The sequence below is a fragment of the Gallinula chloropus genome (genome assembly GCF_964237585.1).
Source record: "Gallinula chloropus genome assembly, chromosome: 2".
In the NCBI taxonomy this organism is placed as follows: Eukaryota; Metazoa; Chordata; class Aves; order Gruiformes; family Rallidae; genus Gallinula; species Gallinula chloropus.
The window spans coordinates 111,322,363-111,349,946 of record NC_140086.1 but is presented as its reverse complement, the minus strand read 5'-3'; the positions used below and the strand labels follow the sequence as shown (position 1 = coordinate 111,349,946).

The 27,584-nt window shown below is 38.1% G+C and overlaps 1 protein-coding gene across 5 annotated transcripts; it reads left to right on the top strand.

Annotated features, from left to right (window-relative positions):
* Positions 1-473: 473 nt before the first annotated feature.
* Positions 474-27,165, top strand: NT5C3A (5'-nucleotidase, cytosolic IIIA; the record flags this gene model as incomplete). 5 transcript variants are annotated; one of them, XM_084279785.1, is made up of 10 exons in its annotated part: positions 474-970; positions 15,334-15,440; positions 21,814-21,912; positions 22,360-22,429; positions 23,693-23,739; positions 24,082-24,167; positions 24,387-24,476; positions 25,424-25,586; positions 26,048-26,248; positions 26,939-27,165. In XM_084279785.1, 10 exons carry the CDS (start codon positions 826-828, stop codon positions 27,038-27,040), a joined length of 1,110 nt encoding a protein of 369 aa, XP_084135911.1. In that variant the 3' UTR covers positions 27,041-27,165. The 5 variants fall into 5 exon arrangements, with proteins under 5 accessions (XP_084135911.1, XP_084135912.1, XP_084135913.1 ...); XM_084279787.1 differs by having other exon boundaries at positions 851-963; XM_084279784.1 differs by lacking the exon at positions 474-970 and adding an exon at positions 14,803-14,953.
* Positions 27,166-27,584: the final 419 nt, after the last annotated feature.

Sequence of the window (27,584 nt, the reverse complement as noted above, 5' to 3'; positions counted from 1 at the left end):
CCGAGGACACACATACGCGGACCCCGGAGGAGAATATACTGGCGGGGGTTTACCAAGGCGGGGGACAGCAGCACCTTCCGGATGCGGCACAGTCTGAGCTGCTCCAGGGCGGCAGAGCCCCTTCTCCGCGGGAGCTCCTCACTCAGGCGCAGCCTGAGACAAGGCGAAAGGTGAGACACAAACCAGCAGCGCTACAACCCTGTTGCCGCCGCCATCTCCAGCGCCTTCCTCACCGCGCATTAAGCCCCAGTCGCGCCGCTCCGCGCCCCGCCCGGCCCAGCCCAGAAGGGGAGGGCCACGCTTCGCGCCGACACTGGGAAATGTAGTTTGGGAAGCGGTGCGACCGGCGTTTGGGCTTTCCCATTCCTTCCCGTGCGGGCGGGATGAAACGAGGCGTTATTTTGTGTTTATTGCGGGAAAAACAACCAACCCCTAATCTTCCTCCCGGCGCTTTTACTTTACAAAGCCCTCGCAGAATCCCCTCGCCCTCCGTGGCGCCCCGCCGCCCCCCCTTCCTCCCCTCCGTTGGTTTTCCCCCCTGGCGTGGTACCGCCGGCAGGCCGCGCGCACGTGACGTCTGGCGGGGGTGGCCCCGCCGGAGCCGAGGCGGCGGGGCGTGCGCGCGCGCGCTGCGGGGGCGGGAGGCGCGCGGCGCCGTCGTTGCCGGGTCTGGCGGTTGATGCGGGGCCCAGTCGGGACGGAGCTGAGGGGGACACACCGCGCACCCCCCACACACCCCGTTCCCCCGCCCCTTTCAGCGACTAGGGGTCCCCCCCGCTTTCCCGTAGTGGCTCCCGGCGCCTCGCCGTGCCCCTGGCAGCTACCATGGACAGGACCGCCGTGGCGAAGATGGGAGCGGTGGCCAGCGCCAGCGTGTGCGCCTTGGTCGGCGGGGTGGTGCTGGCCCAGTACATCTTCACCATGAAGAAGAAGACGGGCAGGAAGACGAAGATCATCGAGATGGTACGTGGTAAGAGGCCGAGAGTTGCGGGGACGCAGAGGAGGCCGGCACCCGGCCGCATGCCCTTCTTCCTTCTTCTCAGGCCGGCGCCCTCCGTAGCGGGCCGCGTCCCCACGGGCGTCCCTGTGGAGGCAGGCGGATAGCCCTCTTCCCCCCCGGCTCTGCAAGGCGCGGGGGCCCGACACACGCCACCCTCAGGCATAGTCCCCTTGTCCGCAGCGCGCCAGTCCCTTCTCCACAGGCGTGACCTGTAGAGCCTGCTGAAGGCTGTTCGCCTGCTGGCTGGCGGCAAAAGTGAAGACGGGGCTCCGTCTCTCCACATGAGTGGGACTGTCTGTGTCTTGTGCCCACCCCTTGACACGAAGGGACAGCGGACGGGGTGTCGAGCCCAGTTTCTGATCAGAAGGGCAGATGCTCCAAGCCTCCACCAGAGTGTGATCTGGAAAAACTGCCTGCTCCGTCCTGTCCTGTGTAGCCCATATGTACCTATACATACACCTATAGGTTTTGGTAATTTACAAGCCTGCTTGTAACTTGGGGGGGAGGGGGGGGGGGATGCGGTGGGGGAACGCGTGTTCAGCCATCTGTTGACACTGGGAAGCAATGTCTGTGCAATTACTATAAAAGGAAGTTGGATCTGGCTCTCTCTACTGCCCTTGTTACGCTTGTTATTCAGGGTATTATTTAAATATACGCTCAGCAGTAACTGGCTGGTAAAAGGTCTTAGTTTAGACAATACGCTGACTGTTAAAATCCTTCAACATATGAGTTTATGATTTGGACCCTGCTGTACTGAAAAACTGAAGTCATCGAGTCACTCCATGTTAGCCAGTGGCTATTTTGTGATCTCCCCTGCAAAACCTTACTAAAAGTCTCAGATTTCTGTATTTTAATTACACATGGAAATGTAGATTTTGCTAGGACCCTAGATTCCATGTGTTAATTGTGAGCTGTCTACTCACATGGCCATGTGATGCAACACTTGACGGTGGAAGCAATACAGTGCAGTTTGTGATAATGTAGGTCCAGAAAAGAATTCCGCGGTGCGTTCTTACTAATCATAGCATCATCATACCTACTGTTGAAAAATTTATTCAGGTGTTTGTGGGAGAGCAGAAAGTGCAGATCGCCACTTTAGGCCAGGCTTTTAGATCTTTTCCTAAAAAAGGGCTCAGGACTTTGTAGTAGGATTTTACAGAACTCACTTGAAAACTTACAGTGGCATAACACTAGTTAACTGTAGTTTATTTTTCTTTTAATCCTAGTACTGTAACACCAGAGCTTTTATGTGGACAATGAACGTTTAAAAGCCTGATAATACAAACACTCAGATCCAGTAGTTTCACCAACTCATATTTGGAACATCCCATTTGAGCTGTAGTTCAGAAAGTGCCTAATAATTGCTAAAGATGAATTTGTCTTAAGTTCCTATACAATGTTTAAATGGTGTTTTGGCTGGGAAGACTTTTATCTTTGTTGCAAAGATTTTGCCTTTGGTTGGGAAAAAAAATCTTCACACTAATGTTAAATTGATTTCTGATAAGTGAATTTCTTAAGTATGTGCTTCAGATAATATTATCAGAGCTGTGCTCTTGGATCCTAAATGGATACTTCAAAAAAATTCTGCTTTTATGATCAGAGCTTCTCTCAACTTTAGATTGCAAGGGAAAAATAACGCTTGTTCGAAGCACATCAACTTTCTCACATGGCAAAATTTTACCAATTGTATGCAACACATTAATACTATCTGTTCACTTAGCATTTCAACTAATATTCAAGTTGGTAGCCTCCTTAGCTAACAGTCATCTTTGGTTCATCACCTGCAAGTCTTCTTTCTCCCTTAAGGATTACTGTCAGTGGACACATAATCAGGATGTGAATTTTCTTTGAAATAAGAACAATAGTTATGTGAACTTCATACCAAGGAGTTTAGTTTGTCAAATAAGGGTGAAAATGTGTTTTGAGTGTTTGTTCAACTTGAACTGACATGATAGTTCCTGTTAAATAAAACACCTTGGGTTTATACCCCTTTTAGAAACAGCATTACCTGGATTTATAACTTTTATGAAAATCAGAAGGGAGCAGGCCTATTTACACCTTAGTTAGGTGACTTTAACTCTCACCAGTGAAATACTCTTTCATTATAATTAACTATAGAAAAAACAAAATTAATAGAAGACCCAAATGTAAGAAAAAAGCTGACTTACGACACTGTTTAAATGTTAAAATGGTGGTCGCCTTTACAAATCAAATAGCATATCTGTAAGACAAGTTACTATCAGGGATTATGACACCAGGAATGTTTCATGTTAAGGAAAGTGGAAAGAACTCTGAAGCATTGTGGAAAATATAACGGTAACTATGCTTCCTTACTGAGTAATAAAAATTAAGAAATTCTTAAATACCTCACATTTCAGTAGATGAACCCTTTAGTGAAGTTAATTAGCCTGGTAGACAAATTTAAGCTTAATAAAACCACCATAAAATTACAGCATCTTACTTGGAAGCAAAGGTTTAAGTTTGGAATTAAAGCATTAACGTAGTGTCTTCAGTAGCCATCTGAAATTTGCAGATAAGAAGTTCCCCTTAGGCACTGATAAGCGTAGAGAGTGTTACTTTGGGTCCGCTTCTGCAGTAAGAGAGGCATCAATAGTAATTGTACAGCCAGTCACATGAAGTTTTACTCTGTGTGTTAAGGAGCAAATGCCACCCAGAATTTTCTGTATTAACTTTGAACAGCCACGTTGCCACTTCTGTAAAACTGTAAAAGTATTCCTACAGTCAGGTGAAGGTAAAAGTTAGCCACAGGGTTGCCAACTTTAATTTAAAGAGAAAGTTAATAATTAATTAGATTCTTAAAGTAACTTATTAGATGCTCTTTGATTGCTGCTTTAAAAAGAGATCAAACCTTGCATACTAGTGAATCTTCTGGACTTTTCAGGCCCCAGACAAGTTTGCAGTGAAGTTGTGGATCCTTATTACGGGAGATCAGTTCTACTGAGAGTAGACTTCAGTTTCTTGCTTACTTTTGCAAACTCAGCAGAAAACAGTTCACAAAGTAGTGTGAAAAATGTTACCGAAGCTTTTTGAGAACACTCATCTCTAAAGATTAGCCCATGCTAACTAAAATACGGGGTTAATGTCAGAAAAACAGCTTAATGGAGTAATCGGGGGTGGTTATTTTTTTGTTTCATAAACAAAGTTGTTAGAACCTTGGATTTTTTTCAGCAGCCTGTTCCTTACTTTAGTTTTGGAGCTTTTTATTGTATTTATAAGGATAGTAGAGCTGGTTGAAAACAGAATAGCACAGTACCTTAAACTGAGACTTAGTAGCTCAAGTTTGTTTTCCAGAAAACTGAGTAAATGCTTAGTTACATAAGTCTACTTCTCCATTCTGTCCCTGAAGTGACAGAATCTAGTTACCTGAAAAATAAACTGTAGAGAATTTCAACAACACAAAATTAAACATCAGCCTAAAAAGCAGTATCTCATTTTACAGGTAACGTTCCAACCAGCCATTGTTAAATGTCTCTAGCCAGTTAGCTTTTCAATATGTTGGGGAGCAAAAAAAATGCATGGATTTTTGCAGTATTAGAATGTACATGGAGACAAATAAGCAAACAAATATTAAGTGATCTAACGCTATTTATCTGCTTCCCTAAGAAAAAAAAAAAAATCAACATATCCCACAAGTGTGACCATCATAGGGTTTGTACAGGGAAATTTTTTTATTACTTTGTTTTACTTGCCAATGTCTGGTGAGACTCGCTTGTTTCATAGGGCATCAGAGCATTTGTGCCACAGATGAAGGGTACAGACCTTTACAGCTGGCAGCAAACACCTACCACTCCAGTTTTTTATTCTTGTCTTGTTGCTAGTAACTAGTTGTTATAGTAACTGTGACGTTATTCTGGCAGGAGACATTGATGACCTCCAAATGGTAAATAAAGGAGCATGTAACATGTAGCATACATAGTCAAGACTCTAAATGTCAAGTATGTGAAACTCCTTCATACATACTTTTTCATTATGAAGAGTAAGAGTGTAGCAAACTGGGGTCAATAAGGAGGGAATGGAAGGAACATAGACTCTCCCACAATAACACATTGTCACTTTCTGGGTATTGCAGTGCTGGTATTTAAGGTGTTGTGACCTTGAAAGCTATTCAGTGATGTGATCCACATGAGAATAATTCTGTTCCAAAAGAATGGTGCGGTGATAGGAGACTAAGTAGTGAAAACTGAAAGAAGTCCTCAGGCCTAAACTGCCCTTAGCTGTTGATGTGTGACTGAGTGCCCTTACATGACTAGTGACTATAGTATTAGAATACATTTTAGAATATTGTTAAAATTTTATCAATTGTTTAAATTCTATATAAGTACTGGAGGTGCGATATAACTATTTATTTAAAACTTGTTTTTCTGTTGAGACTGTATTCATCAATAGAAAAATCATACTGACAGAGCAATAAACACCAGTATCCCTGAACAAGGTTGTGTTGCCCACAGGCTTTTTGCACCGATAAGTGTAATACATAATAATCTAGAATGCAGTTTATAGAGTAAGCTTACACAGGCCAGGAAAAACACTTTAAGCATAGTTCATGTTGATACACCTGAGGTACTAGTAGTAGGTTTTTATTCTCACTGTAAACAAATTAAGTTGGAAATTTTAAAAATTTGGATCCTGGGGGAAAAAAAATTGACACGATTTCAGTGTTTTCCTTTAACACCATTAGGAATCAAAACCTAGTCTGTTACAGAGATTATGCACATTCTGATATGTTGCTTTAGTATAATAAGCTGATCGTACAATTTAACCATCAGTTTCAGAAGTGGTTTTTAATTTTCTGAAATTGCTGCTGCTTTTTTTAATTCCATGGGTCTTGAAACGTGTTCTTTACAAGGAATGGGGATGGGGAGATCAATGAAATCTTTAATTCTGCATTAGTTTATTTAGAATCCATTTATCCTAGTTATAACAGCAAAAACATGATACTGAACTACACCTGAAAACTGAGCTCCAAGTAGTAAAAATAAGTAAATGCCAGAGTACAATATGTAGTCTAAGTATAAGGCTTAGAAGAGCTTATTCCTTGCTTTCTTTTATTTTTTATCTTTTGTATAATTTCATTCTCCAAGAAAGAAAAGCAATCTTTCAATGAATCATGTTGCTCTGGAATATGTTTACCTTTTAATAAATAATTTATATGTGTTAAATCATATTTTCAAGTGATTTTCCTCCTCTTTACAATAACTGATGAGTATTGGTTGAGCTGCAATAACATCTGTTCTATTAAACTCTCTACAGATTAAGAACAGTAGCAAATCCTGCAAGTATTAAACATGCTACCTTTAACTGTCGAACAGTATATGCAGTACAAAGGTGGTTTAGTTATCTGAATACACATATTGTAGATTTGTTCATATTATGAATTAAAGTGGCATTGCATTGCAGCGATCAGCCTTGAGTTAATAAGAACTATCAACTTTCACTAAAAATACCTAAATCAATCAATATAAGCATTGAAGAGACCCAGAGTATGGATCCATGCATTTATAGACAGGAAAACACTGGATGTAAATTGTATAGCAATCTTTAATGCAGAAATCTGTAAATCTGTGCAATCTGTAAATGCAGAAGTGTCATAATTTGTGCAAGTCTGGAAGCTTTTTAAAAATACATCAACTTTTTAAGTTCTTTCCTTAAAAGAAAATAGAATAGCTGCCTCACCTTTAATTTTCACTTGAATAAATTGTGTAATGTAAAATGCATAATCTTCTTCTATGTTGTCTAGTTCCAGTTTACATTAATAGCCACGTTAATAACCTTAAAGCCATCAGCTCCCTTTCTTCCCTCCCTGTGTGCATACGCAAGCATATTTTGAGCAAGTATGCTACAATATAATAAAACATACTCTTCACTTACTGCAAAGAGTGTATTTGTAGTATAACTGCACAAAATATGTGCAAAAACACCTGTGAAGAGTAAGGCTTGGAGAAATCTTAAGGAGAAATATCAGGATCACACTGGGGTTTTTTTTCTCTAATTTGGTGCGTTTTTCAGATGGTAATTAATTTTCAAGATTTGCATTTTAGCTAGTTGAGATGCTGCAGACAGTATAGGGCAGCAGGTGGCACTAGTGTGAATTTTGTGTCTGTGCGATAGGTCTCTGAAAGTGGATATAGACTCTTGTAAGTAACATGTCATGTAAGAAATCCTGTCCCACAGCAACTGGCACTTCGTGACCACTACCTGACTCCGGGTCAGGCACGTACAACTGAACAGCTCCTGCATGCAGAGGGCCTACAGTAACAGTTATATCTCTGCTACCTGTCAGATGCTCAGCACTGAAATTTGGCTGATCCCATCCCATGCTAAATGAAACTGAGGGGGAGGAATAGTTCACAACTGTTCTTCCTGGCCTCTTTTCCTAACCAGCGTGCAAAGGGATATAAAGCCACTTGAGAAGAGAGCTGGATAAGTATACTGTTCTATAGGATGTGGAAAACAAAAGTTAGGACATGAAGTCTAACTTTTCACCTGGCTTTCTTGTAGTCACTTTACTGTGCAGCAGTTCATCTGTAGTGATTATTGCTTCCTACAACAGAGGTCTTTATGTAGCAGTTACATGGTCAGGTGCTGTAAAACATCAGAGAACTTGCCGTGATTGCAGTAAGAAGATTTTTAATCGCATGGCAATTATGCAGCAGCTTGACTGGCACTGTGTCAGTAAGTTGGAATCAGTGGCTGTTGTGTTGGGCACCTCCATCCTAGGTTATTTGTGTAGAATTTTTCTGACTATTTTAGAAAAAAAATCCAAAAATTAACTGTATTCCTTTTGTTCAGTAATGCCACAGAAGAATACAGAACTGCACTGGCTTGCATAATTACAAACATATTTTTTCATAACATTTCTATAAACTATGTAAATAAGACCTATTGGTAGAAGGAAATGTGGCTTCTGCTTTCATATACACCAATGAAACGTATCATTAACCCTGTCCCTTTCAAGCTTTCCATCCTTCTTGGAAACTCAGCAGTTAGGAGACTGAAAGTGTCGTTTTTAAATGTAGCTGTTACTAGTGCAACACATTATCCTGGCTTGCATCTGCAACAGAAATCCCTAAGCCTCAATCTGGTCTGCATGTTAAACATGGAAAAATTGTATGTGAAACTGAAGGGGAGGAATTAGGACAAAGCTATAGCACCATTGGTACATTAGCAGTAGTGTAGTACAAGGTATACTAGCGGTAGTATTACTACAAGCTGGTTTTGAATATGCCCTATATCACTTTCAGAGGGCAAATATAAGAGAAATAAGGAGCGCCTAGTTGCATCTTTGAGTGGATCCAGCAGTCAGAAACACCCATAATATAATGAGTCACAGAAGCAAAACAATCCATCAAGCTATCATGTTGCTTAGTACCTCTAAATCAATGTACATTAGCAGTATTTCCTCTTCAGACTTAACAGATTTGGTTCTTTTCAGGAGTTTAAAGAAGGGTCTATACTCAAAGAGATCCTAACAGTTAAAAACTTAATTAGTCTCAACATGTAACTTTTAATTAGAGTATTATATCAGCACTACATTCTTCCATCAGAATTGTAGTGTCTGGTAATGCATTGTAGATTAAACTTTGTCCTGCTGACTTTGCTTTCAAACTAGGCCCTGCAACTCCACTATTCAAGGGTCAGAGTTTATTTGATCTAGATACAACATTCTTAGGCTTAGGGAAAAAAAATCTAAGCAGATTTTTTTTTTTTTTCTTAGAAGTAGATAAGAGAAGAGGAGAATCAGCAGCAACTGCTTCAGTCCAGGCATTGGGCTTAATGCAAATTCCATTCTAGATGGGGTTACCTGGAAAGCTTCTAGGAAAACAAACATTCTTTTTAAGTTCTTTAAACATATGTGCATAGAGATATGTACAGGATATTTAATTATAAAAAAAAGTATACATGTAAATGTACCATTTGGGGGAAAATTAGTATAGGTCATCACAGTTTTGTTATTACATAAGGTGAGCTTTTGCAGCTTTAGCTGATTAAGAATTTATAAATATACCACAGGATCTGCATTCTTCCAGTTCTTAGAATTCTCTACTGTTCGCCTAGGTATTTTGAAGAAGGATCAGTTGTACCAACAACCTCACTGCAAGTATTCTTTCAGTAAGTGTTAGATTCTGTGTAATATGAGAGGGAAGTGGATCTTTCAGATAGTCAGAGTCCCAACATCTATCCAATTGCCATAGCAGTATTAAAGGAAAATGACAGTAACATTCAAATTTTAAAATTCTGATTTGTCAAAAATTATTATTCTGTATCTGTGCTCTCTGAAGAAGAACCAGAAGAAAAAAAGGGAGGATGGGGTAAAAAAATACAATACTCTAAATTAAACTGTCATTAAGAGCAAATCTCCTTGTCGTCACACGTTACAAACAAGGAGAGTTGACTTACTGTCCATGAAAGTTCTTGCCAGATACAGATAATATCATCTGTCTAGCACTTGTCTATAGCAGAGGCTCTGGGAAAGGATAAGAATGGGGCAAGTTGTCATGATTTTTTTTCTAGAATGATTTCTCACCCCCAGCAGCTTGTATTTCAGAGGCAGTGTCTGTAATTTAAGATGAGCTTGTCCCAGTACCTTTTTTAGGCTGTGCAAACTTACAGTATCACCAGAAAGGAACTCCACATCTTACTACTTGATTTCATGACCTGTAGCTGACTCCTTCATTTGTTTTGGATGAGCTCCTGTTAATTTTAGTTGATGACCTCTATATCTTACACTGGAAGAGACAGTGAACAATCTCTCCCTTTTAACCTTTTAAACTTGCTAAAATTTAAGCATTTAAGAAGTACTAAGTATTGATCTAAGCTTGCTTATCCTTAGTATATTCTAGTGGGGGGTAGGAGGGTGAGGTGTTGGGGGTTTTTTGGTTTGGTTTGGTTTGGTTGGAGTTTTTTTGCCAGGAGAGAAGATGAATGGCTAAGAGAGTAACATCAGATTAAATTCTGGCTCAGATCATTTATATTATTATTATAGACCAGTATTTCCAAGATGCATGGTTACTGATTGAATATCGCTTGATCATTTACAGATCTTCTCTGATTACTAAACAATGCGTAACTTTTTTATTTTTAACCTAGCAACTTCTAAGGTTAATTGTTAATTGTCTCCAAAGTGAGAGAGTGGGAGCAAAAAACAGAAATTAGTTGATTACATTAACACAAAATGGGAGGAAGAGATGCCTGCTCTGACCTGTATTCATTCAACCCCAGAATCTTCAGAACTGGCTTTATATGGTTTGTACCCCATAAATTCTTTCAGAAAGAGACTGATAATTTTTGCCAGAGTAATAATTGACCAGAGGAGATCACAGGAAATACTGGAAATGCGGGCCCTAGTTACTATTAGTTCTTTGCAGACTTCTATGAGAGGATTTGAAATATTGCATCAGGTGTTGACTTCTGTTGCCACAGTTGCAGTTCTGAATTTTGCAATGTGTAGTGCCTCTATATTTGAGATATATGTCTTTGAATAATGTCTTAATAAATCCAACAAAATCTTTTACACTATGTTCTATTACCTGGACTTCAAGGTATCAAGCCAGGAATGTATTTTGCTTGCCTTTGTTCCTATTTTCTTGCAAGACTCAAAATATGTGTTGGTTTATCACTAGTAGAGATCTCAACTTTTAGAATGTTTTTCTAAGCACAAGAGGAAGGTGGAGAAGAGACAATAATTCTCTCATCTGAACAAACAATTGCATAAAGAATTGCAAGTCATGAATTCCTACATGATTCAAATTGACGCTGAAAACTATTGATTTTAGATTTTTCAGAACCACAGAAACTGGTTTTTAAAAACAAACAAAAAAACCCAAACAAAAAAAAACCCACAAAACCCCTTTCTAATTCTGACCTCACAGACTTTAGTAGGGTAACCACCTTGAGAGATCATTAAACTGCAATAGTGTATCTCACTGCATGACCTTAACATAAGCTAATCATTGTTGTTGTCCACTACTTTAAACCTTTGCTTAGTCCTAATGAAATTGATGATCAACCCCATGCTTAAACCATGCACAGTTATCTTGCTGAATTAAAATATCTCCTGGTGTAGCCCTACTTGTTTAATGAATGACTGGTTTTGTGGAGATAACAATTTTTCAGAGTGCACCATCATAGTGATTGTTGTAGTAAGCAGAACAAAAATAAATACTTCAGGATTTAGCTGCTTGTTACACATTTGAGTGTGTGTGTTAGCACTAATAACCTTGTGTTCAATACAGCCATAAATAGACTATAGATGATCAGTTTTCTCATGTATTGTAAAGATTGATCTCTGATGAGATCTAGAAAATCTGTATCAAATAAAGTTGCTAAATATGTCTTGTGATAGAGTGTTTGCCCCCTCTAATCACTTCTGTGCATGCATTTATTTTTCTCTTTTTAATATATGATAGCTGAGTAGACATATTCTCAGCTAAAATGGTACCACTGAGCCTTAAAACTGTTGGGTAAAGACCCTTACCTTCTTAGCACTTGTCGTCTTTAGATTTATCACAGTTTAATGAATTCAGTCTTTAGTATGTTCTTAGCGCTTTTCCATAGCAAGTGCTGTTCAAGCTATTTCTTTTTAAAGTATCTCTTTACATTCTTCATGAGTCATCTCTACAACACACACACACTTTCATATATAAATAATATTTCTGTATGGCATCATACCAACTGTAAAAAGGGCTAGCACATCTTTACACTAAACCTTTACTGGAAAAATAAGTGGTATCCAAAAATCCTGCAAGGCATCCTTCTAGATCTTTATTTGCCACAGCTTCATCAAACTGAACACATACTTTCCTTGTAATTGTCACTTACAAATATAAAATCCTATGCTGCACTCAGAGGTTCCAGAAATAGTGTTTTGTATTTGTATGCTGCTTATTTCTTCAAAGAATGAATAAAATTCATGTTTGAATTAAATTCTTTTATGTTGGCTCAGTTTTGGTATTTGAGTGCTAAGCTTCAGTTCGCTTTCCCTGTCTTGTAGGGATTATATAAATGACATTACAGAAACGACTCTCAAATACAACCTCTTTCTTGATCTTTAAAAGCTGCAGTCAGTTTAGTTGAAGCATTCAACTCCTTACCTAGAAGAAAAATTTAGTTCAGCTTACTTGCTTACATAACTTATCTGTGCTGTGTTTGTGTCTTTCCACAAATAGGTGCAACTTAGGGCAGAGGTGTGTAAGGACTGGTAGAACCAGTCTTCCATTCCTTCAGACTAAAACTTAGAGTGCTTTATACTCTCTGAGAGCATCCTGAATCTCTACAAACCAAGTTCACCTAACACACCAGTGTATTAAGTTGAACCTTTTCCTAGTCTTACATGAATGACAAGTCATCTAAGGTTTTAAGTGTTGTTATTTCTTTCCTCTCTCTCTCTCTGCATTGACTGTTCTGCAGTTGAGCTATGACCATCAGACAAAGAGAAAAGGTTAAGATACAACCTATCTGTTGAAATAGCTGTAGGTCTTCAGTTTTTGGTTCTTAAAATATATTCAAATGACCTCTGTGAGAGTAGAAATGTCATGCTGGATTGTTTGTCTCTCTATAAAAAAAAGAAGTGGTAATTTTAATGCATCTTTTACCAGTAATTAAACACTGTAAACAAAATGCTCAACTGACTCAAATCAGCAGTAGCAGAACTTGATGAGTAGTAGCTGTGGCAATTAAAGTGTTTGACACAAAGCTTTCTTAGAGTTGCAAGGACAGTCATACTTATTTGTAGATGAGAAGTTTCTTATACAGCATTTTCATTAAAGTGAAAGTACATGGTTATTAGAGATACAGTAGGTGTTTTTCTAAGAATTAGGTGTTGGCTGTTTTAATGTTTACATAAATTTTGCTCACGTCATTTTCTATCTCTCCTGCTAACACTGTAATCGTTCATGTAAAATGCTTTCTAGTGAGTCTGGTTTACCAAAAATTAGTCTGTAAAAGTTGGACTTAATTTCTGCAATTCTTTTCTTCAATCTTATATTGTGTATAAGCTAAAAAAAAACACCCACACCTTTTTTCTTTCCTCACCTTCCATGAAGAGGTGGCTAAATTTCTTTTAAATTAGAATTTATTTTCTCACTGAATCTCATCTCCTAAGTACCAGAATATCAACAGGACATTCCCACTAAATCTTGGTCACACCTATGAGGTTCACAAGCCTTATTAGATCACTACCATTGCCACCACTGAAATATATAAAAGCTTAAAGACAGGTACTTCGCAAATTGAATGGATAAAGCGATGTCTTTAAGTACATGATTCATTTAGGAAGCACATTTTACTTCATTGTTCATAAGACTTTTTTAAATTGGAAATCCAGCACTGACATAAGCTATAGCTTTTTGTTGTGCTAATAATTCATATTTATTCAAGATACTTCGTTATACATAACTTTCCCAAACCTTATTGTGGAAATATTATTAACCAAAAGCATGCTAACTACATTAAAGTACTAAAAAATTGAAATATTCCTTGTATGTTACCTATTAATTTACCTTACCATTTATGGGAGCTAGGAATGCCAACTAAATTCAATTTATGATAGGTAGTCTTTGCAGGGATTATGTTACATTTTGAACATATCTTTCAAACTTTGTTGCTGCTTCAGGATACAGCAGACCTTAACATACAGATTGTAGTTTTAAGTGGAACAGTGTTGATAAAAGTTGCATGTTTTGTGTCAGCTGAAGTATTTGCTAGTTGTTTTGTTGGGTCAAAACACAGAGAGCACAACTGAAAATGAAAAAAAGGAAAATTAAAGTTCTCTGCGTACTTCTGTCAGAGGAATCCTGACAGACTGCATACTGGCCTACAGTCGGAATGCAAACACAAAACATATGGATCCACTGTACCATTCAGAAAAAGTCTATTGATTTTTTTAAATGTAGAAAAACAGTACAACCTCCTTGAAAAGCACTTTTCATCACTAATGAATTTCTAGAGTCCTCATAATGATGGGTATTAGGGGTTTGTATGTGCTACACTACTAACCTGCCCTTGCTTAAGTCCTGATGATCGCACGGTTCACATTCATGGCCACGTATGAATTGGCCTGATGTTTGTGGTTAGTTCTGGCAGCCTGGAAGAGTGATCATAAACCTACGGCTGAACATGAGTTGTGGGATACTAAAGGTCGGCTTGCACTGTTGCTGTAGCAAGACGTAACTTCACATGGTATACTAAGCAATTACACAACTTGACAGTGTAAATATGATTAACAACATTTCCTTCATCCTCTCACAGTAGAAAAGATTCTTTTTAAATACATCATCTGTGTCACCTAGTTGCAGTCTTTCTTTGATCAGGCAGCATGCCTAATGACAAGCTTCTGAAAGCATGTTGAGTCGCCTCGTCTCTCAAAAATCCTGACAAACAAGCCTCCTTCATTTCCGGTTACAGTATCACATAGATCATTAAAGTCAAAGCAAAGATTAATTAGGTAATTAATTTGCTGCTTCTACACAAATAAATGTGTGTTCCTTTGTAAACATTAATGAGATCATGTCACTGAGCTATAAAAAATTTGTGGCACTCCGCAACAGGAAGTCCTAAAATACCCTGCAAGATTCCTTAAAAGGGTTAAAAAGTAACAAAGTAGTAAACTTCTGCTTTGAAAAACAAGTGCCTTCCTCTGTTAGAGCAACCCAAATTTGCCAGCTGCATCCATGAGAGCTATTCCTTCAGTGAAGGTCAAAGGTTCTGTTGTTGGTACACCAGCTGATCATCTGTAAGCCTGTCAGGCTGCACTGCTGAGCATAACAAACTGCTGTGCATTGCTGATGTGCGTCACAGGACCCTGGGGTTTTGCATGGGGATTAGTCAGGCTGTATTTGGAAACGCCCTCAACTGCACCTTGTGCTGCTATATTAGTGTTTCTCAAGCAAGAGGAATTTTCTTTTGCTTCTGCAGCTGCTCCTGCAAAACCCTCTGGTAAGTGCACACAGCTTCTGTCAACAGTACTGACTCTTGCCTTTTGCCTGCATTTTTAAGACAAGGTTATGAGCTGAAGCATTACTTACAGTTGTTTACCATGAAAAACTTTATTTTTGAAATAAAATTGATAGCACAGAATTAGCAACAGCATTGAAGGAATAAATATATTTACCAGTTTTTATTGAATAGGTTAATTTAACTTAAATGTTCCTTTGCTTTTAAGCATGTATCAGAGTAGTCTTAACTGTGGGTATTTTAAGAGTGACGTAGCTATGTGCCATGCATGTCTGCTTTTATCTCTATACAGCAGGAATAGCAAAGATCACATAATATAGCAGACCAATTCTTAAAAGGATTTGGTTGGTTTTTGTTGGCAGCCTGTATGCAAGCCCTGCATCTCTGGACTCTGCTTGCCACCTATGCTGTTGCAGTAGGACAAAATCAAGGACAGAAGAATCAAGAGTGCCCTAAGCTCAACGCACAGGTACTCTCCTTTAAAAAGCACAAGAGGAAACACTATTGTCATGTTTTTTGTGAAAACTCGCTCTCTCTCTCCCTCCAGATTTTTTTGTATTTTTTTCCAAACTATGTATCAGAATCCAGCACATTAAGTGTAAAAATATATAAGTGAGTGAAATTTTTTAGAAAAAGATAAATGAGTATGCATCCTATTCCATTTCTTAAAATAGGTTAGGTAGTGAAGTCACTTCCAGTTATTTGATAAAACCTGTGCTGGGTATCTAGTTTTGCAGCATGTTATCAAGCAACTGTTCTGTTGTTTACTTTTTAGATAAGTAGTCCTAAGGCTATTTCTTGGCAAAACTACCAAAAAGTAATTTGGTAATTACTAGTTATTAAGGATTTCTTACCATACTTGAGTTTACCTTATGGGAACATAAAACATATAATGATTTTTGGTTTGGTAATTATAAATTATTAAACATCTGTTGTGAGCTCAGGTTATGCTGCACATTCACTAGTGCAGTTCTCCTGACTAGCTGCATATAATGGAATGACTGGTGTGACTACACTTGCATCTAGTAGTTTTTAATATTCCTGTTCAGAAGATAAGCCTTCTAACAGGCTGCTAAGAGAAACTACTGTTGCGCTCATGGAATGAGATTCCAATTGTCTAAATTAAAGCCAATCTTGCTCTATCCATATATGAGCACATGTAGCTGTACAAGCATATACAGAGAGAGGAAAAGATACGCACACGCTCACATTCTGTGGTTTTTGTTACGGCTCTGCCACTTCTTGTAACTCATGCATTGCAAATAGCAGAAGTTATGTGAAGAAGATTGCATGGTTTTCAAAAGCTTTTTGGTAAACTTTGTTTTCTAGAGTAAATAGATGAATGTTCTGTAATTACAGCAAAAAGAAAAGGGGAGTGGAAAGTAAGACGTAAATGTAAATTAAACGATGTGCCTCTTTTCTTTATCATTTCACCAAACACTTTCCGCCACCAAAAACACTGAAACCAATTTTCTACAGCTTGCCAGTTATCAAATTTCGCAGCTATCACTGATGCAATGCCTTGCCTTTTTTGGTACATGTCCATAAGTAAGTATATGTGATAGCTAGTCTCAGACCTTGGAATTGGACCTCTGCAGTTCCCAAAATAAATGTAATTTATTCTTGGTTTATACTCTTTTACCTAGAAGCTGTTCACATAGACTAGGAACAAAGCTTACAAATAATTGGATCCTATCAATTTTAGCACTTTGATTTGCATATTCCTTGTTAAGCAATAATATTAATAGTTCTCTCTCCTTGCCAGCCCACCCTTATGTGTCCTCTGTATCAGAAGGCTTGTAAACTAGTCTAGTCTAAGGCAGGCTTACCAACAAGGTAGGGGAAAAAAAACTGTGTGATAACTGAAACTGACATACAGTCAATAATATTACGGCCAGTTCTTAGTCATTGTCTTATCACCTTTATGACATTATGGTCATCTGAAATGTTGTGGAATCTTTTTAATATGTTTACAAGTGCAAGAACAGTTCTTAATATTGTTCAGAAATACTGACACCTAACAAAGTACTACTTCAGTCATTGAGAATTATAGAGAAGTTTCCTTAAAAGTTTATCTACCCATAATGCAGGGTGTTTTCTTAGCGGTGAGTTTTGGAAGGCATCCATACTAGATTAGTCTTCATAAAATAAGAAAACTTTGTATTTGCCAAGTAGCGTAGGCTTACAGGGTATCAGTGTAAAAATACTTTACCCCATTTTTTTATGTCTTTGGTCGAAGCATTACTTAGCAGATTTATGATGATAACTTCGTATATTTTTAGTTATTGCCAGTAATATTTCAGGCTGTGTATCTGGATTTCATTGTGAAATGAGCCATATCTCCATGTAGCTAAGCTAGCAAGTCATTCATCAACTCACCTTTCCCAACATAAAACAACAGATAGTGAAAACAAGAGAAGGTCCCACAGTCATCATTTATACAAGGTCTTCTTTTTAATTGGACATTTTTAATCTTTATTTTTTTAATCATAGCAATTTAAATTATTATTTTACTGGGTATGGGGAGGGAAGTAACTGCATTACCTCCATTACTTGGTAGATTCAGAAGTTCAATATAATCTTAACTCCAGAATATGACATTACACCTTGTGCACACCATCAGTTATTAATTCTCTAGGGTACCTGACCGAAAATGCCTACTATGGCAGTTGTGATTTCTCTTAGCTACCCGCCTTTCATTTTAGTGATTATCACCAACTCTTGGTTTATAATCAAACTGACTTAGAATAGACACAGTCTCAAATACTAAAAAAGCAATATATATATATAAAAGCAGCATCCAGATACAACATAAAAGCGTCTCTGTTTGCACTCCTGCTATCCAATTGCATATAAGAAACTTTACTACAGAACTAGAATTCAGTGTAGTGTTCACAGCAAATACTTTTTGTTTAACCCAGCTACACAAATGCATGTCTCCTACTTCATAGACTTGTAACTTTCAGAACTATCCTTGTTGTAAATGACCCATTCTGTGGTTTGTAGGACTGGGGGATTTCCAAACCTGCGTGAATCCATTACTGTTCATTCATCAAGGTATGACTATAACATTGTTAGCTACAAAAGAATTTCCTACATCCTTATTCCAATTACCTGCTATCACATGCAAGCAGATCTTTGTCTTTCCTTTTCATCAATCCAGTTAAGCTCAACCTCTAAAATAATCTTTTTTTGTTTCATTCTCCTTGCTTCTCTTTGAAGGCTTCTTAAAAAATGTCATGAGACCAGAAATTAAATGTGTTTGTGGCCAGCGTATGTGCCAGCCACAAATTACCTTTGGGACTTGCCATCTTTTAACATGTTTTAAAGGCAATATCTGGACCCTGAGCTATCTCAGTAACAGATAAATGTCCTTGGTAAAGAAAGCAAAACTCTCCTCGCAATTTTATAAAATGACAGAGTAGATAGGGGCACTTAAGCGATTCAGTATGATATCCTTTCAGATGTCCCAATGGAATATTAATTTGCTTTAGTTCTGTATGTAGAAGCTCCTTGCTCTGAAAAGCTTTCCTGCCTTTCTTAGGTGCCGTGGAGATTTCTGTTTGGCTGTTTCTCCATATGTGTCCTTCCCAGTCAACTGGTCTATCAGAATTTTGGCCTCTGAACTTTTCTTACTAGCTTTTCTTCAATCTTTTTTTTCTTTCGTCTGTCTTATCAGCTCTTTCCAAGTCAAATGTGCTTGTCTCTTTCAGCTCTAAAGAATGGCAAATACACAAAAACATACCACAACAGCCAGACTGGGCAGAAATGGTTCACCTTGCAGGAGACAGTTTCACTGCTCATTAGACAGTTTTGTGTACTTATAGTAATGATAAAGCCTAAATAAAAGAATTGCTACCTAATGTTCGGCTGCAAATATGAATACAAGGAACTAGTGATGGGGACAGTGGCTATTTTATCCAACCACAGTTGTCTGAGGCTTTATCAGATGTCTTATCCATAATGAAGACTTGGTTTTGCCCACGAAAGTGTCTGTGAAAGCAAAATTGTCTGGATTATACTCGCTGCAGAAGACTTTTTACCCCCTAACTTAAAATACTCTTCAGCTGACTTCAATTCTTGGATAAACATTAAAGATGTATTAGAAATAAATGAACCTTAAAAACTGATCTTGAGCAGGAGTATCAGTTTACAACATCGAAGAAGGAAGCTTTCATCATACTTAAAATCTTAGGCAATGTCTTTGTCATCTCCTAAAGTGTTTACTGAGGAGGTTTTTCCTCAGGTTGTTTCAGAAACTTGCGAAAGGACTCAAGTCTGAAATAAAACAGTAGCAGGCTCTCCAACCACCCTCATACAGTCTCCCTCTGATCTCTCCATCTTCCCTAACATCTGTTCTGTATAAATAGGTTATATTAGGAAGTCTGTTGCTTAGTATCTAAGTAAACCAAATAATGTTTTAAGTACTTCTTACAAAGCACACAAAGCACTTTGTTTAATTTTTGCATTTGAAGTCTAAAGATAGATGTATAATTTGCATCCTGAAAGCCAACGGAATTAGGTGTCAATTCACAATTTAAAAATCCATTAAACAGAGTCAAATTGCTTAAATTATAGGAAAAAAATGCTGCATACCCACTAAACAACTGGCAAGGTTTATTTTGTTTACCAGCGCTGTATAATGTACAAAAGTAATACCATAAAACACATTTAAAGAGTTGCAGATTCTTAACATCTCATGAAGCTAGATCTGCTGATAATTATGAATAAATGTCTGTAAGTGCTTTGTAATGTATTTTTCAAAATATTAGGGACTTCTTTGATTGACGTTTTTCAGGAATCTTACTTTTTGTTAAGAGTCATCAGCTTTCTCAATGGTTCCCAGCCTGGGATGTAGCTGATAGTTGGAAGCCAATCCTCATACTTTTTTGAATTTGCTATGCTAATAAAAGTAGCAAGGGACTAGAGACCAACTATCTTGGTTTAGGAGGTGGCACTTTGCTATAGGATGGCGAAGGAAAACCTTAAATCCTCCAAACTGAGAAATTAATCCAGTTTGTTTATTTATGAGACTAATGAAACAAAGTAGTAAATACCCTGTTATGACTTAAGAATTTTTTGCGAGATATTCTGGTATAGTTGAAACTTTTTGGTTGGGTGGAAAACCTTGGAAAATTATCAGTGGCTCATTATTTAGGTTTTAGGAGGATTTGTATTTTCTGTTTTCATTAGTGTCTTTGAGGATATCAGCCAGAAAGGAACAGTAAACATACTGGGGATTGGAATTTCTTGTTCTATTGAAAAACAGGAGCACTGATGTGAAAGAAAAGATGCAATCCAGCAAAACTAAATGTAAAATGTAGCACTTTGTTCAACTACTTGTTTCTGTAATTTTGAAGAATATTTGGTCATTACCAGCTGAATTCAAATCATTATGCTATGCATAATATTACTGCTAACCAAGTAAGTGTATTCAAACATACATGGAAAGATTTTGTCTGAAGATGTAGGTCAAAGTAGCCCTTCAGCTGAGGTTCGTTTCCAAAGCAGAAAGGTTATACCCCCAGTTACCAATGCTGGGCTTCAAGAACAGTATGGTTCAAAAGGAAGGGGTAGGACAACATCAAGAATTGCCAGAATTTTAGAAAATTGTGCTCTGCAGAAGAAGGTTGAAGAAACTGGGGTTCTTTAGTTGAGGAAGAAGAGAAAGATACCCAATGAGAGTACCTGTGAAAAAGAATACTTTCCTACAAGTTGACTGACCTAAAATTACAGTGAGGAAGGTTAAATAGAGATTAAGCAAGCTTTTCTGAACATTAGGGTAGCTGAGCCCTAAAATACATGGCTGAGGGAAATGAGGAATTTAATTAGCTCATTGCAGCAAAGACTACTTGCTACATATAAGAAAAGGAAAGCTGAACGATCAGGATGTGAAAAATGTAACTGATGGCACTGCATCATCTCTGGAATTCTATATGCAGAAAATCCCACGTAGACAGATTGCAAGTATCTGATATTTTTGCTTCAGAAAGAGTCCATACATCATTATAAAGGAAGGAAATACATACCAAATTGGGAAATTTATGGCAGTAAGTAGTTCTTTTACCATTTGTGCAACGTCGAAGAGAAATTTGTAAAGTAAGCAAATGTTTGGGGTGAGGAGGGAGTTATTTGGCGAACGGTGGGGTTCTTGGTTTAGGCGTTTTTTCTTTTTTGCCAAATTCGCCATTCATCATAATATTAAAGAACTCTTACTTATTCAAAGGGAATATTTAGGGTGATAGCATGTATTATTTCCAAAGTGTGCAGTAAAATAGGTAAGAGTAGATGATCGATGGACCTGCCTGGGGCAGGAATTACTATACAGCCTCGTTCTGTTGGAGCACTTGGTTGACACATGCAGCATTCCGAAAACAACGTGTGTCTAAATCAGCCTGTCTTTATCTGTGTTGAAACCTTAAGGGCATATGAATGGCACAAAGAGATGGTTTGAAGGTTCACCATCTCCAAGTGGCACACTTGAAACACACGGTGATTCCGTATGTCATATTTCTATATATCTCCCTTATTTCCTACAAATACAATTATCTTTTCTGTAACTATCAGCATACTGAATAATTTGGTATTATAAAAGGAAATGAAAAGAGATGTTGAAAGCAAACACAACTGTATGCAGTCATCAGTTAATACATCCGGAGTATTTTCTGTTTCTTCTTACCCTTAACTTGCCTTCCTGTCCTGAGCATGTCTTATCATGTTGAGTGAAACTTTATAGATGCAGAGCTTCCAATCCTATCGATAGCAGGTATTACCTAGTAATGTATAGTACATGGAATTGTACTTTGTAAGCATATTTCTGTCTTTGTTCTTACTCTTCATAGATGCCGGAATTTCAGAAGAAGACTGTCCATATTAAGGACCCAGCGAGAGTAGAGGAGATTATTTGTGGTCTCATCAAAGGTGGAGCTGCCAAACTTCAGGTAAAGATAGTAGAAGGTGTAACCAGTTCGGAATGAAAGCAATCATGTGATTGTTGCTCTATGCCAAAAAGTTTTAAGTGTGTGTGTATGTATATGTCAGTCTTCTAGAAAGCTCTGAAACTTAGACATCTGTTAAAATTCTTTGAATAACCCTCATTGGTTCAACTAATTCAGCCAGATGCTAGTTAAATACATGCTATAAACATTGAAGTTTAGTAATTTCAGGAAATATTCTGACCAAAAGAATTAGAAAAACAGTTGTGTTAGGGAAAAAAAAAGTTGTGGGATATTCTGTCTTACATTACAATTGTTCGATACAATAGGGAGATTTCTGTGGCACTTATGCTACTCAGCTGCAACTATCATTGATCATTCAGAATTTCTAGCCATTCTTTATTTTGTCCCTCCATGTTGTAAGACAGTTTTGCTTTTTCTTTCCTTAAATAGATTATTACAGATTTTGATATGACATTAAGTAGATTTTCCTACAATGGAAAAAGATGTCCAACTTGTCATAGTGAGTACTTTTTTTTCTAATACAGTTTGGTTTGTTCACTCTTTTTAGTTTTTCCATTATTTTAATCTTCTATCCAATTTTTTCCCTAATATGTGAGATTTTACACTGATTTGTTAACTATCCTGTACACACTTGAAGTATTCAAGTGACTGTGTATATGTGGGTTTATGTGTGTGTATATATATATATTAATCACCATCTGTGTGAATTAAAATCAGTTACATTGCCATTCACAATTACAGCATTAAGTTCTTAACTATAAGATATTAGTGGCTCGATATGGTAGGGTTGCTTCTGTTTTAAGAGTCCATAATAGTCCTGACACCTCAGAATTCATAGAATCACAGAATGTTTAGGGCTGGAAAGGACCTCACAGATCATCTAGTTCCAACCCCCCTGCCATGGGCCACACCCTCCATTGAACCAGATTGCTCAAAGCTCTATCCAACCTGGCCTTGAACACTGCCAGGGAGGGGGCAGACACAGCTTCTTTATTGTGGCAGCCTGTGCCAGGGCCTCACCACCCTCACAGCAAACAATATTTTCCTAATGTTTAATCTAAATCGACCCTCTTTTAGTTTAAACCCATCACTCTTTCTTCTGTCACTGCACTCCGTCATAAACAGCCCCTCTCCAGCTCTCCTTTAGGCCCTTAGATAATGGGATGCTGCAATACAGTCTCCCTGGAGCTTTTTCTCTTCTCCAGGCTGAACAACCCCAACTTTTACAGGCAGTCCTCATAGCAGAGGTGCTCCAGCCCTCTGATCTTTGTGGCCCTCCCCTAGACTCACTCGAAGAGCTCAGTGTCTTGTACCAGAAACCCCAGAGCTGGATGCAACACACCAGGTGGAGTCCCACAAGAGCAAAGTAGAGGGGCAGAAGCACCTCCCTTGACCTGATGGTCACACTAGTTTTGACATTCGTGACATTATAATCCTGTAGCATTTTACAACAAACTAAAGAGAATCCTTTTACTAATGAGGTGGGAATTCTAAAACACATAGGGTGCCTCATGATGACTTCAGAAACAGTTAAAATCTCAAGAAATAGATACGAGAGTTTTCAATTGACCTTTCAATTCAGAGGTGAGGGAAAGGACAGTTATACATCTTCATGCCTTTTACAGTTTGCTGGTAAGAAAAGTTCTGAGGAAACATAGTGGTGTGACATCAAATACTGTCATCTGTGCCATTTACAGTGTTCTAGAGCAAAATCAAAGAAATGCACCATTTTGTTTAACACTATTTTTTTGCCACCCCCCAGACATCATTGATAACTCCAAGCTCATCACAGAGGACTGTCGGAAAAAGGTAAACAGAAAATCTGCTAGTTGTTGGTTTGTACTCTGTGTGTTGAATTACTCAGCACGAGACAAGGGATACTTTCAAATCCGCAAAGCTCTTGAGCTTTCTCACTGACTGCAAGGCATCATCCCACCACTAATCCCAGTGAACAGAAGTAGTCTGTGTTCTGGATAGTAGCCTGTAGCTCAGTTTAACTGCATCCACTTCTGAGACAGATCTACAAGCTAACTCTGTGGAAAGAGCATTGCAGAGCCCATGTCATCAGAAGGAAGAAGGGTATTTTGATTGGTTAGACCAAGTGTTGTTTTATAAAAATGCATCAAACATCTGCTGGTTCTCTCCCTTCAGTTGCTGCAGCTGAAAGAAACCTACTATGCTATTGAAATTGATCCGGGCCTCACTATTGAAGAAAAATACCCATATATGGTAGAATGGTAAGAGACGCCTCCCATCTTCAAACTGTACTGAGATGAGATTCAATAAGCTTTTAAAAGCAAATTCATGGCAGTAATTACCTTCTAGCTAATGCATTAACTGAATTAATCTTTTTGAGTGTGGTGCAACAGTTGGTTTTGCTTTGCTTTAAACTTGAATGAGCAAGAAAGATGAAGCTTAGTAAGTCAATTTAAAACCATTTCTTGTTCATATTCTAGGTACAATAAGTCTCATGCACTACTCATTGACCAAGGCTTACAGAAGGATAAGTTTGCAGAAGTTGTGAGGGAATCTGACGTTATGCTGAAGTAAGTTCCTTTTGATTTCAATGATACTTTGTCAGAGCATTTTCTGTAGGTTCTTATTTTGTGTTTTCAAGGGAGAAACAAGCAAACAGAAACATTCCTGAGCATGTGACTTCCTAATCTTGGAACATAGTGAGGTCTTTCATGCCCCCATTTTATTCAGATTTTGTAGCTAAATGCTTACAATGATTGCACTGTACACACTACCTACCTTGAGAAAAATCAAAGTTTTGAGTCCCATCTCTGCCAACTTAATTTCCATAGACTTTCATCCTCTTAAAATTGCACTGGTGGCTCTTTTTTGTAAGGGTAACATAGAATTCAACATTGTTCCTTTGAAAAACATTCCCTAGAAGAGCTTTATCTAAGTGCAGTGTCTTGAAGAACGTTTCATACATTGTACTAAATGTTGTTCTTCCTTTATGGCTGAAGGCAAGTTTAAAAGTCATCAGAATCCTTGCTTGAAATGTGCTGTGTCTCTCATCTTTGATAAAGTTCTCTGAGATTGTCTGTAAATTTTGGGCTAGTGAAAGAAGATGTTAAGACTTAATTCATGGATTATCATACTGACTAAATTATTGGCTTTTGTGAAACGGACAAGCACACTGTCTCTGCCTATTTTAAAGTCCACATGGATTAAGTCTTCACTCAGTGGCTAGAATTCTCTCAAAAACGTTCATCCTTTTGGGTTTTTTAAATGTGAAGTGCTACCAATCAATGTCTGTGTGGGGAAGGCATAGAGGGATAATACTGTTTCTGGAATACTATAGACAGGTTTGATTTGGTACTGAGAACTAACCTGAAAAGGTGAGGCAAAGGAAATAAAGTGAAATGCTCAGGAAAAAGTAATTTTCTTTTCCAAATATGATGAGAATGTCTTCCAAAAACTCTTGATTTTTCTTGACTTGTTTGATTTGAAATTTGATTTGTATTTACTTCCTGTGTTGCAGAGAAGGATATGAGAACTTCTTTGATAAGCTGAGTGAACATAATATTCCTGTGTTCATATTTTCTGCTGGGATTGGGGACATTCTTGAGGAGGTTATCCACCAGGCTGGGGTCTACCATTCTAACGTCAAAGTGGTTTCCAATTTCATGGATTTTGATGAAAATGTATGTATGAAATAACACATTCTTGTCAAAAGTGACTGCTTGTGGTATTTAGCAGCCATTTATGCACACAAGATGAACATTTTAATGCAGCGGGTATAGCCATCTAGAAATCAGAACTGCATATTCAGCACCCGTGCAGGCAGAAAACAAGCAGAGGGTGACACAGTTCGAACACTGGTAGCGTGGTGTGACTAAGATACCATTCATTATCCTCACTGACAGCCTCACACCCAGCCCAGTACAGTGCTGCTACTCCTCCTCCCAGCAGGGAGGATCGCTGTCTGTCTGGACTTCAGAATGCTGTTAAGAGTCATTACGTTATTTAACAGTCATTTATCTTGTTCATCATTAAGAGATTACACAGCTCAACATTAGTTCAAGTGCAATACCACCTGTTCATTCTAGATTCTATCTTGCCTCTATGCTACTAGAAGTAACTTAAGTGGGTATTTTTTTACTAGGGAATATTAAAAGGATTTAAAGGAGAATTGATTCATGTTTACAACAAACATGATGGTGCCTTGAAGAATACAGAGTACTTCAAACAACTAAAAGACAACAGCAATATCATACTGCTGGGTGATTCCCAAGGAGACCTGAGTATGGCAGATGGAGTAGCCAATGTGGAACACATTCTTAAGATCGGCTATCTCAATGACAAAGTAAGTAGCCATGTTTGTAAGCTTGTGACCTTTGAGTGAAATACTGTAGGTTAGAAACGGTGTCATTATCACATACTTCAGATAAAAAACTGTTTGGCCTGTATTTGTTTCTCCAACACATAAGCTACAAAAACACAAAGGTAAATTGCTTTGGGTTTTGTACTGAACTACTTCCAAAAAAGTTGCTGAGAAGTAAAATTCAGAGGCTGGAGAAATTAATTCTCTTAAATTCCTGTGACTACTCCTCCTCCTTTCAATACTGGATTGATGTTTGAGCAAAACTAATCTTCCAAATAAGAAGTTCAGGTGGTGTCTTTTTTTTTTTGAGGAGAGACAGAACTGATGGTTTCCTAAGTTATAATACAAATCCATTTGCATTCAGGAGAGAGAAAACTTCAGTTTCCCATTTCTCTCTGCCTTTCAGGAAGCTGAGGAAGTAAGTTTTGTTTTCCTTTATGTGCAAGGTCCTGGAATACACTTGAAGTATTATATCCTGGAATGTGCACACAGTTATGCCAGGCTACTCCTACTCTGTCATCCTGTGAAATTCCCTCATAGGAGCAGTACATACTTGCCTGGCTCGTCCCTGTGTTTGGTGGAAAGCCTGGACAACACTTTAATGACAAAAAGTCTTTCGATAAATAATTCTAAAACTAAGTGGGTCTTTCTCTTTATCCCTCCTGCAATTAGGTAGATGAGCTTTTGGAAAAATATATGGACACTTATGATATTGTCTTGGTGAAAGATGAATCCCTGGAAGTTGCCAACTCCATCCTACAGAAAATCCTGTAAACTGCAGTCTCGAGACACTCCATTCCTTCCAGGAGGCAACTGGACAGAAGAGCACACATGTGCAATCTTAGATCTTGTTACTCATTTACAGAACTGTTAAATTAAATTTCAGACTTTTATCTTCATTTTGGCATTCTGAAATGTATGTGGTACCCATTGTCAACTAGGAACTCCTTTTACTGCTCTTACGCTGTCCTTAATTGTCTCACACTCCTGTTACAGCTAGATTGGAATTGGATCTATAGATGTGATAAACTGCTGCTGCTGGGTACTGTGGTTTACTGTCTTTTAATCAGGCATTTTGGAGGGGCATTTTAGGAAACCTCTATTTTGTAAAATTGAAGCTGTAAATGTTCTGTGTATAAGCAGCATGCACATTTTTGTTGCCTTTTCTTCTTTCGAAGAAGATACTTCAGTCTCAGCTGTGTTTTGAAGGCTCTTGCTCATGCTGCAGACTTTCACAGAAGTTTTTCATACATATATTTTTCTTCAGTAAAACTGCTTTATTCACCCAGTGCAGGCAAAGTGTTTCCTAATGGATTAT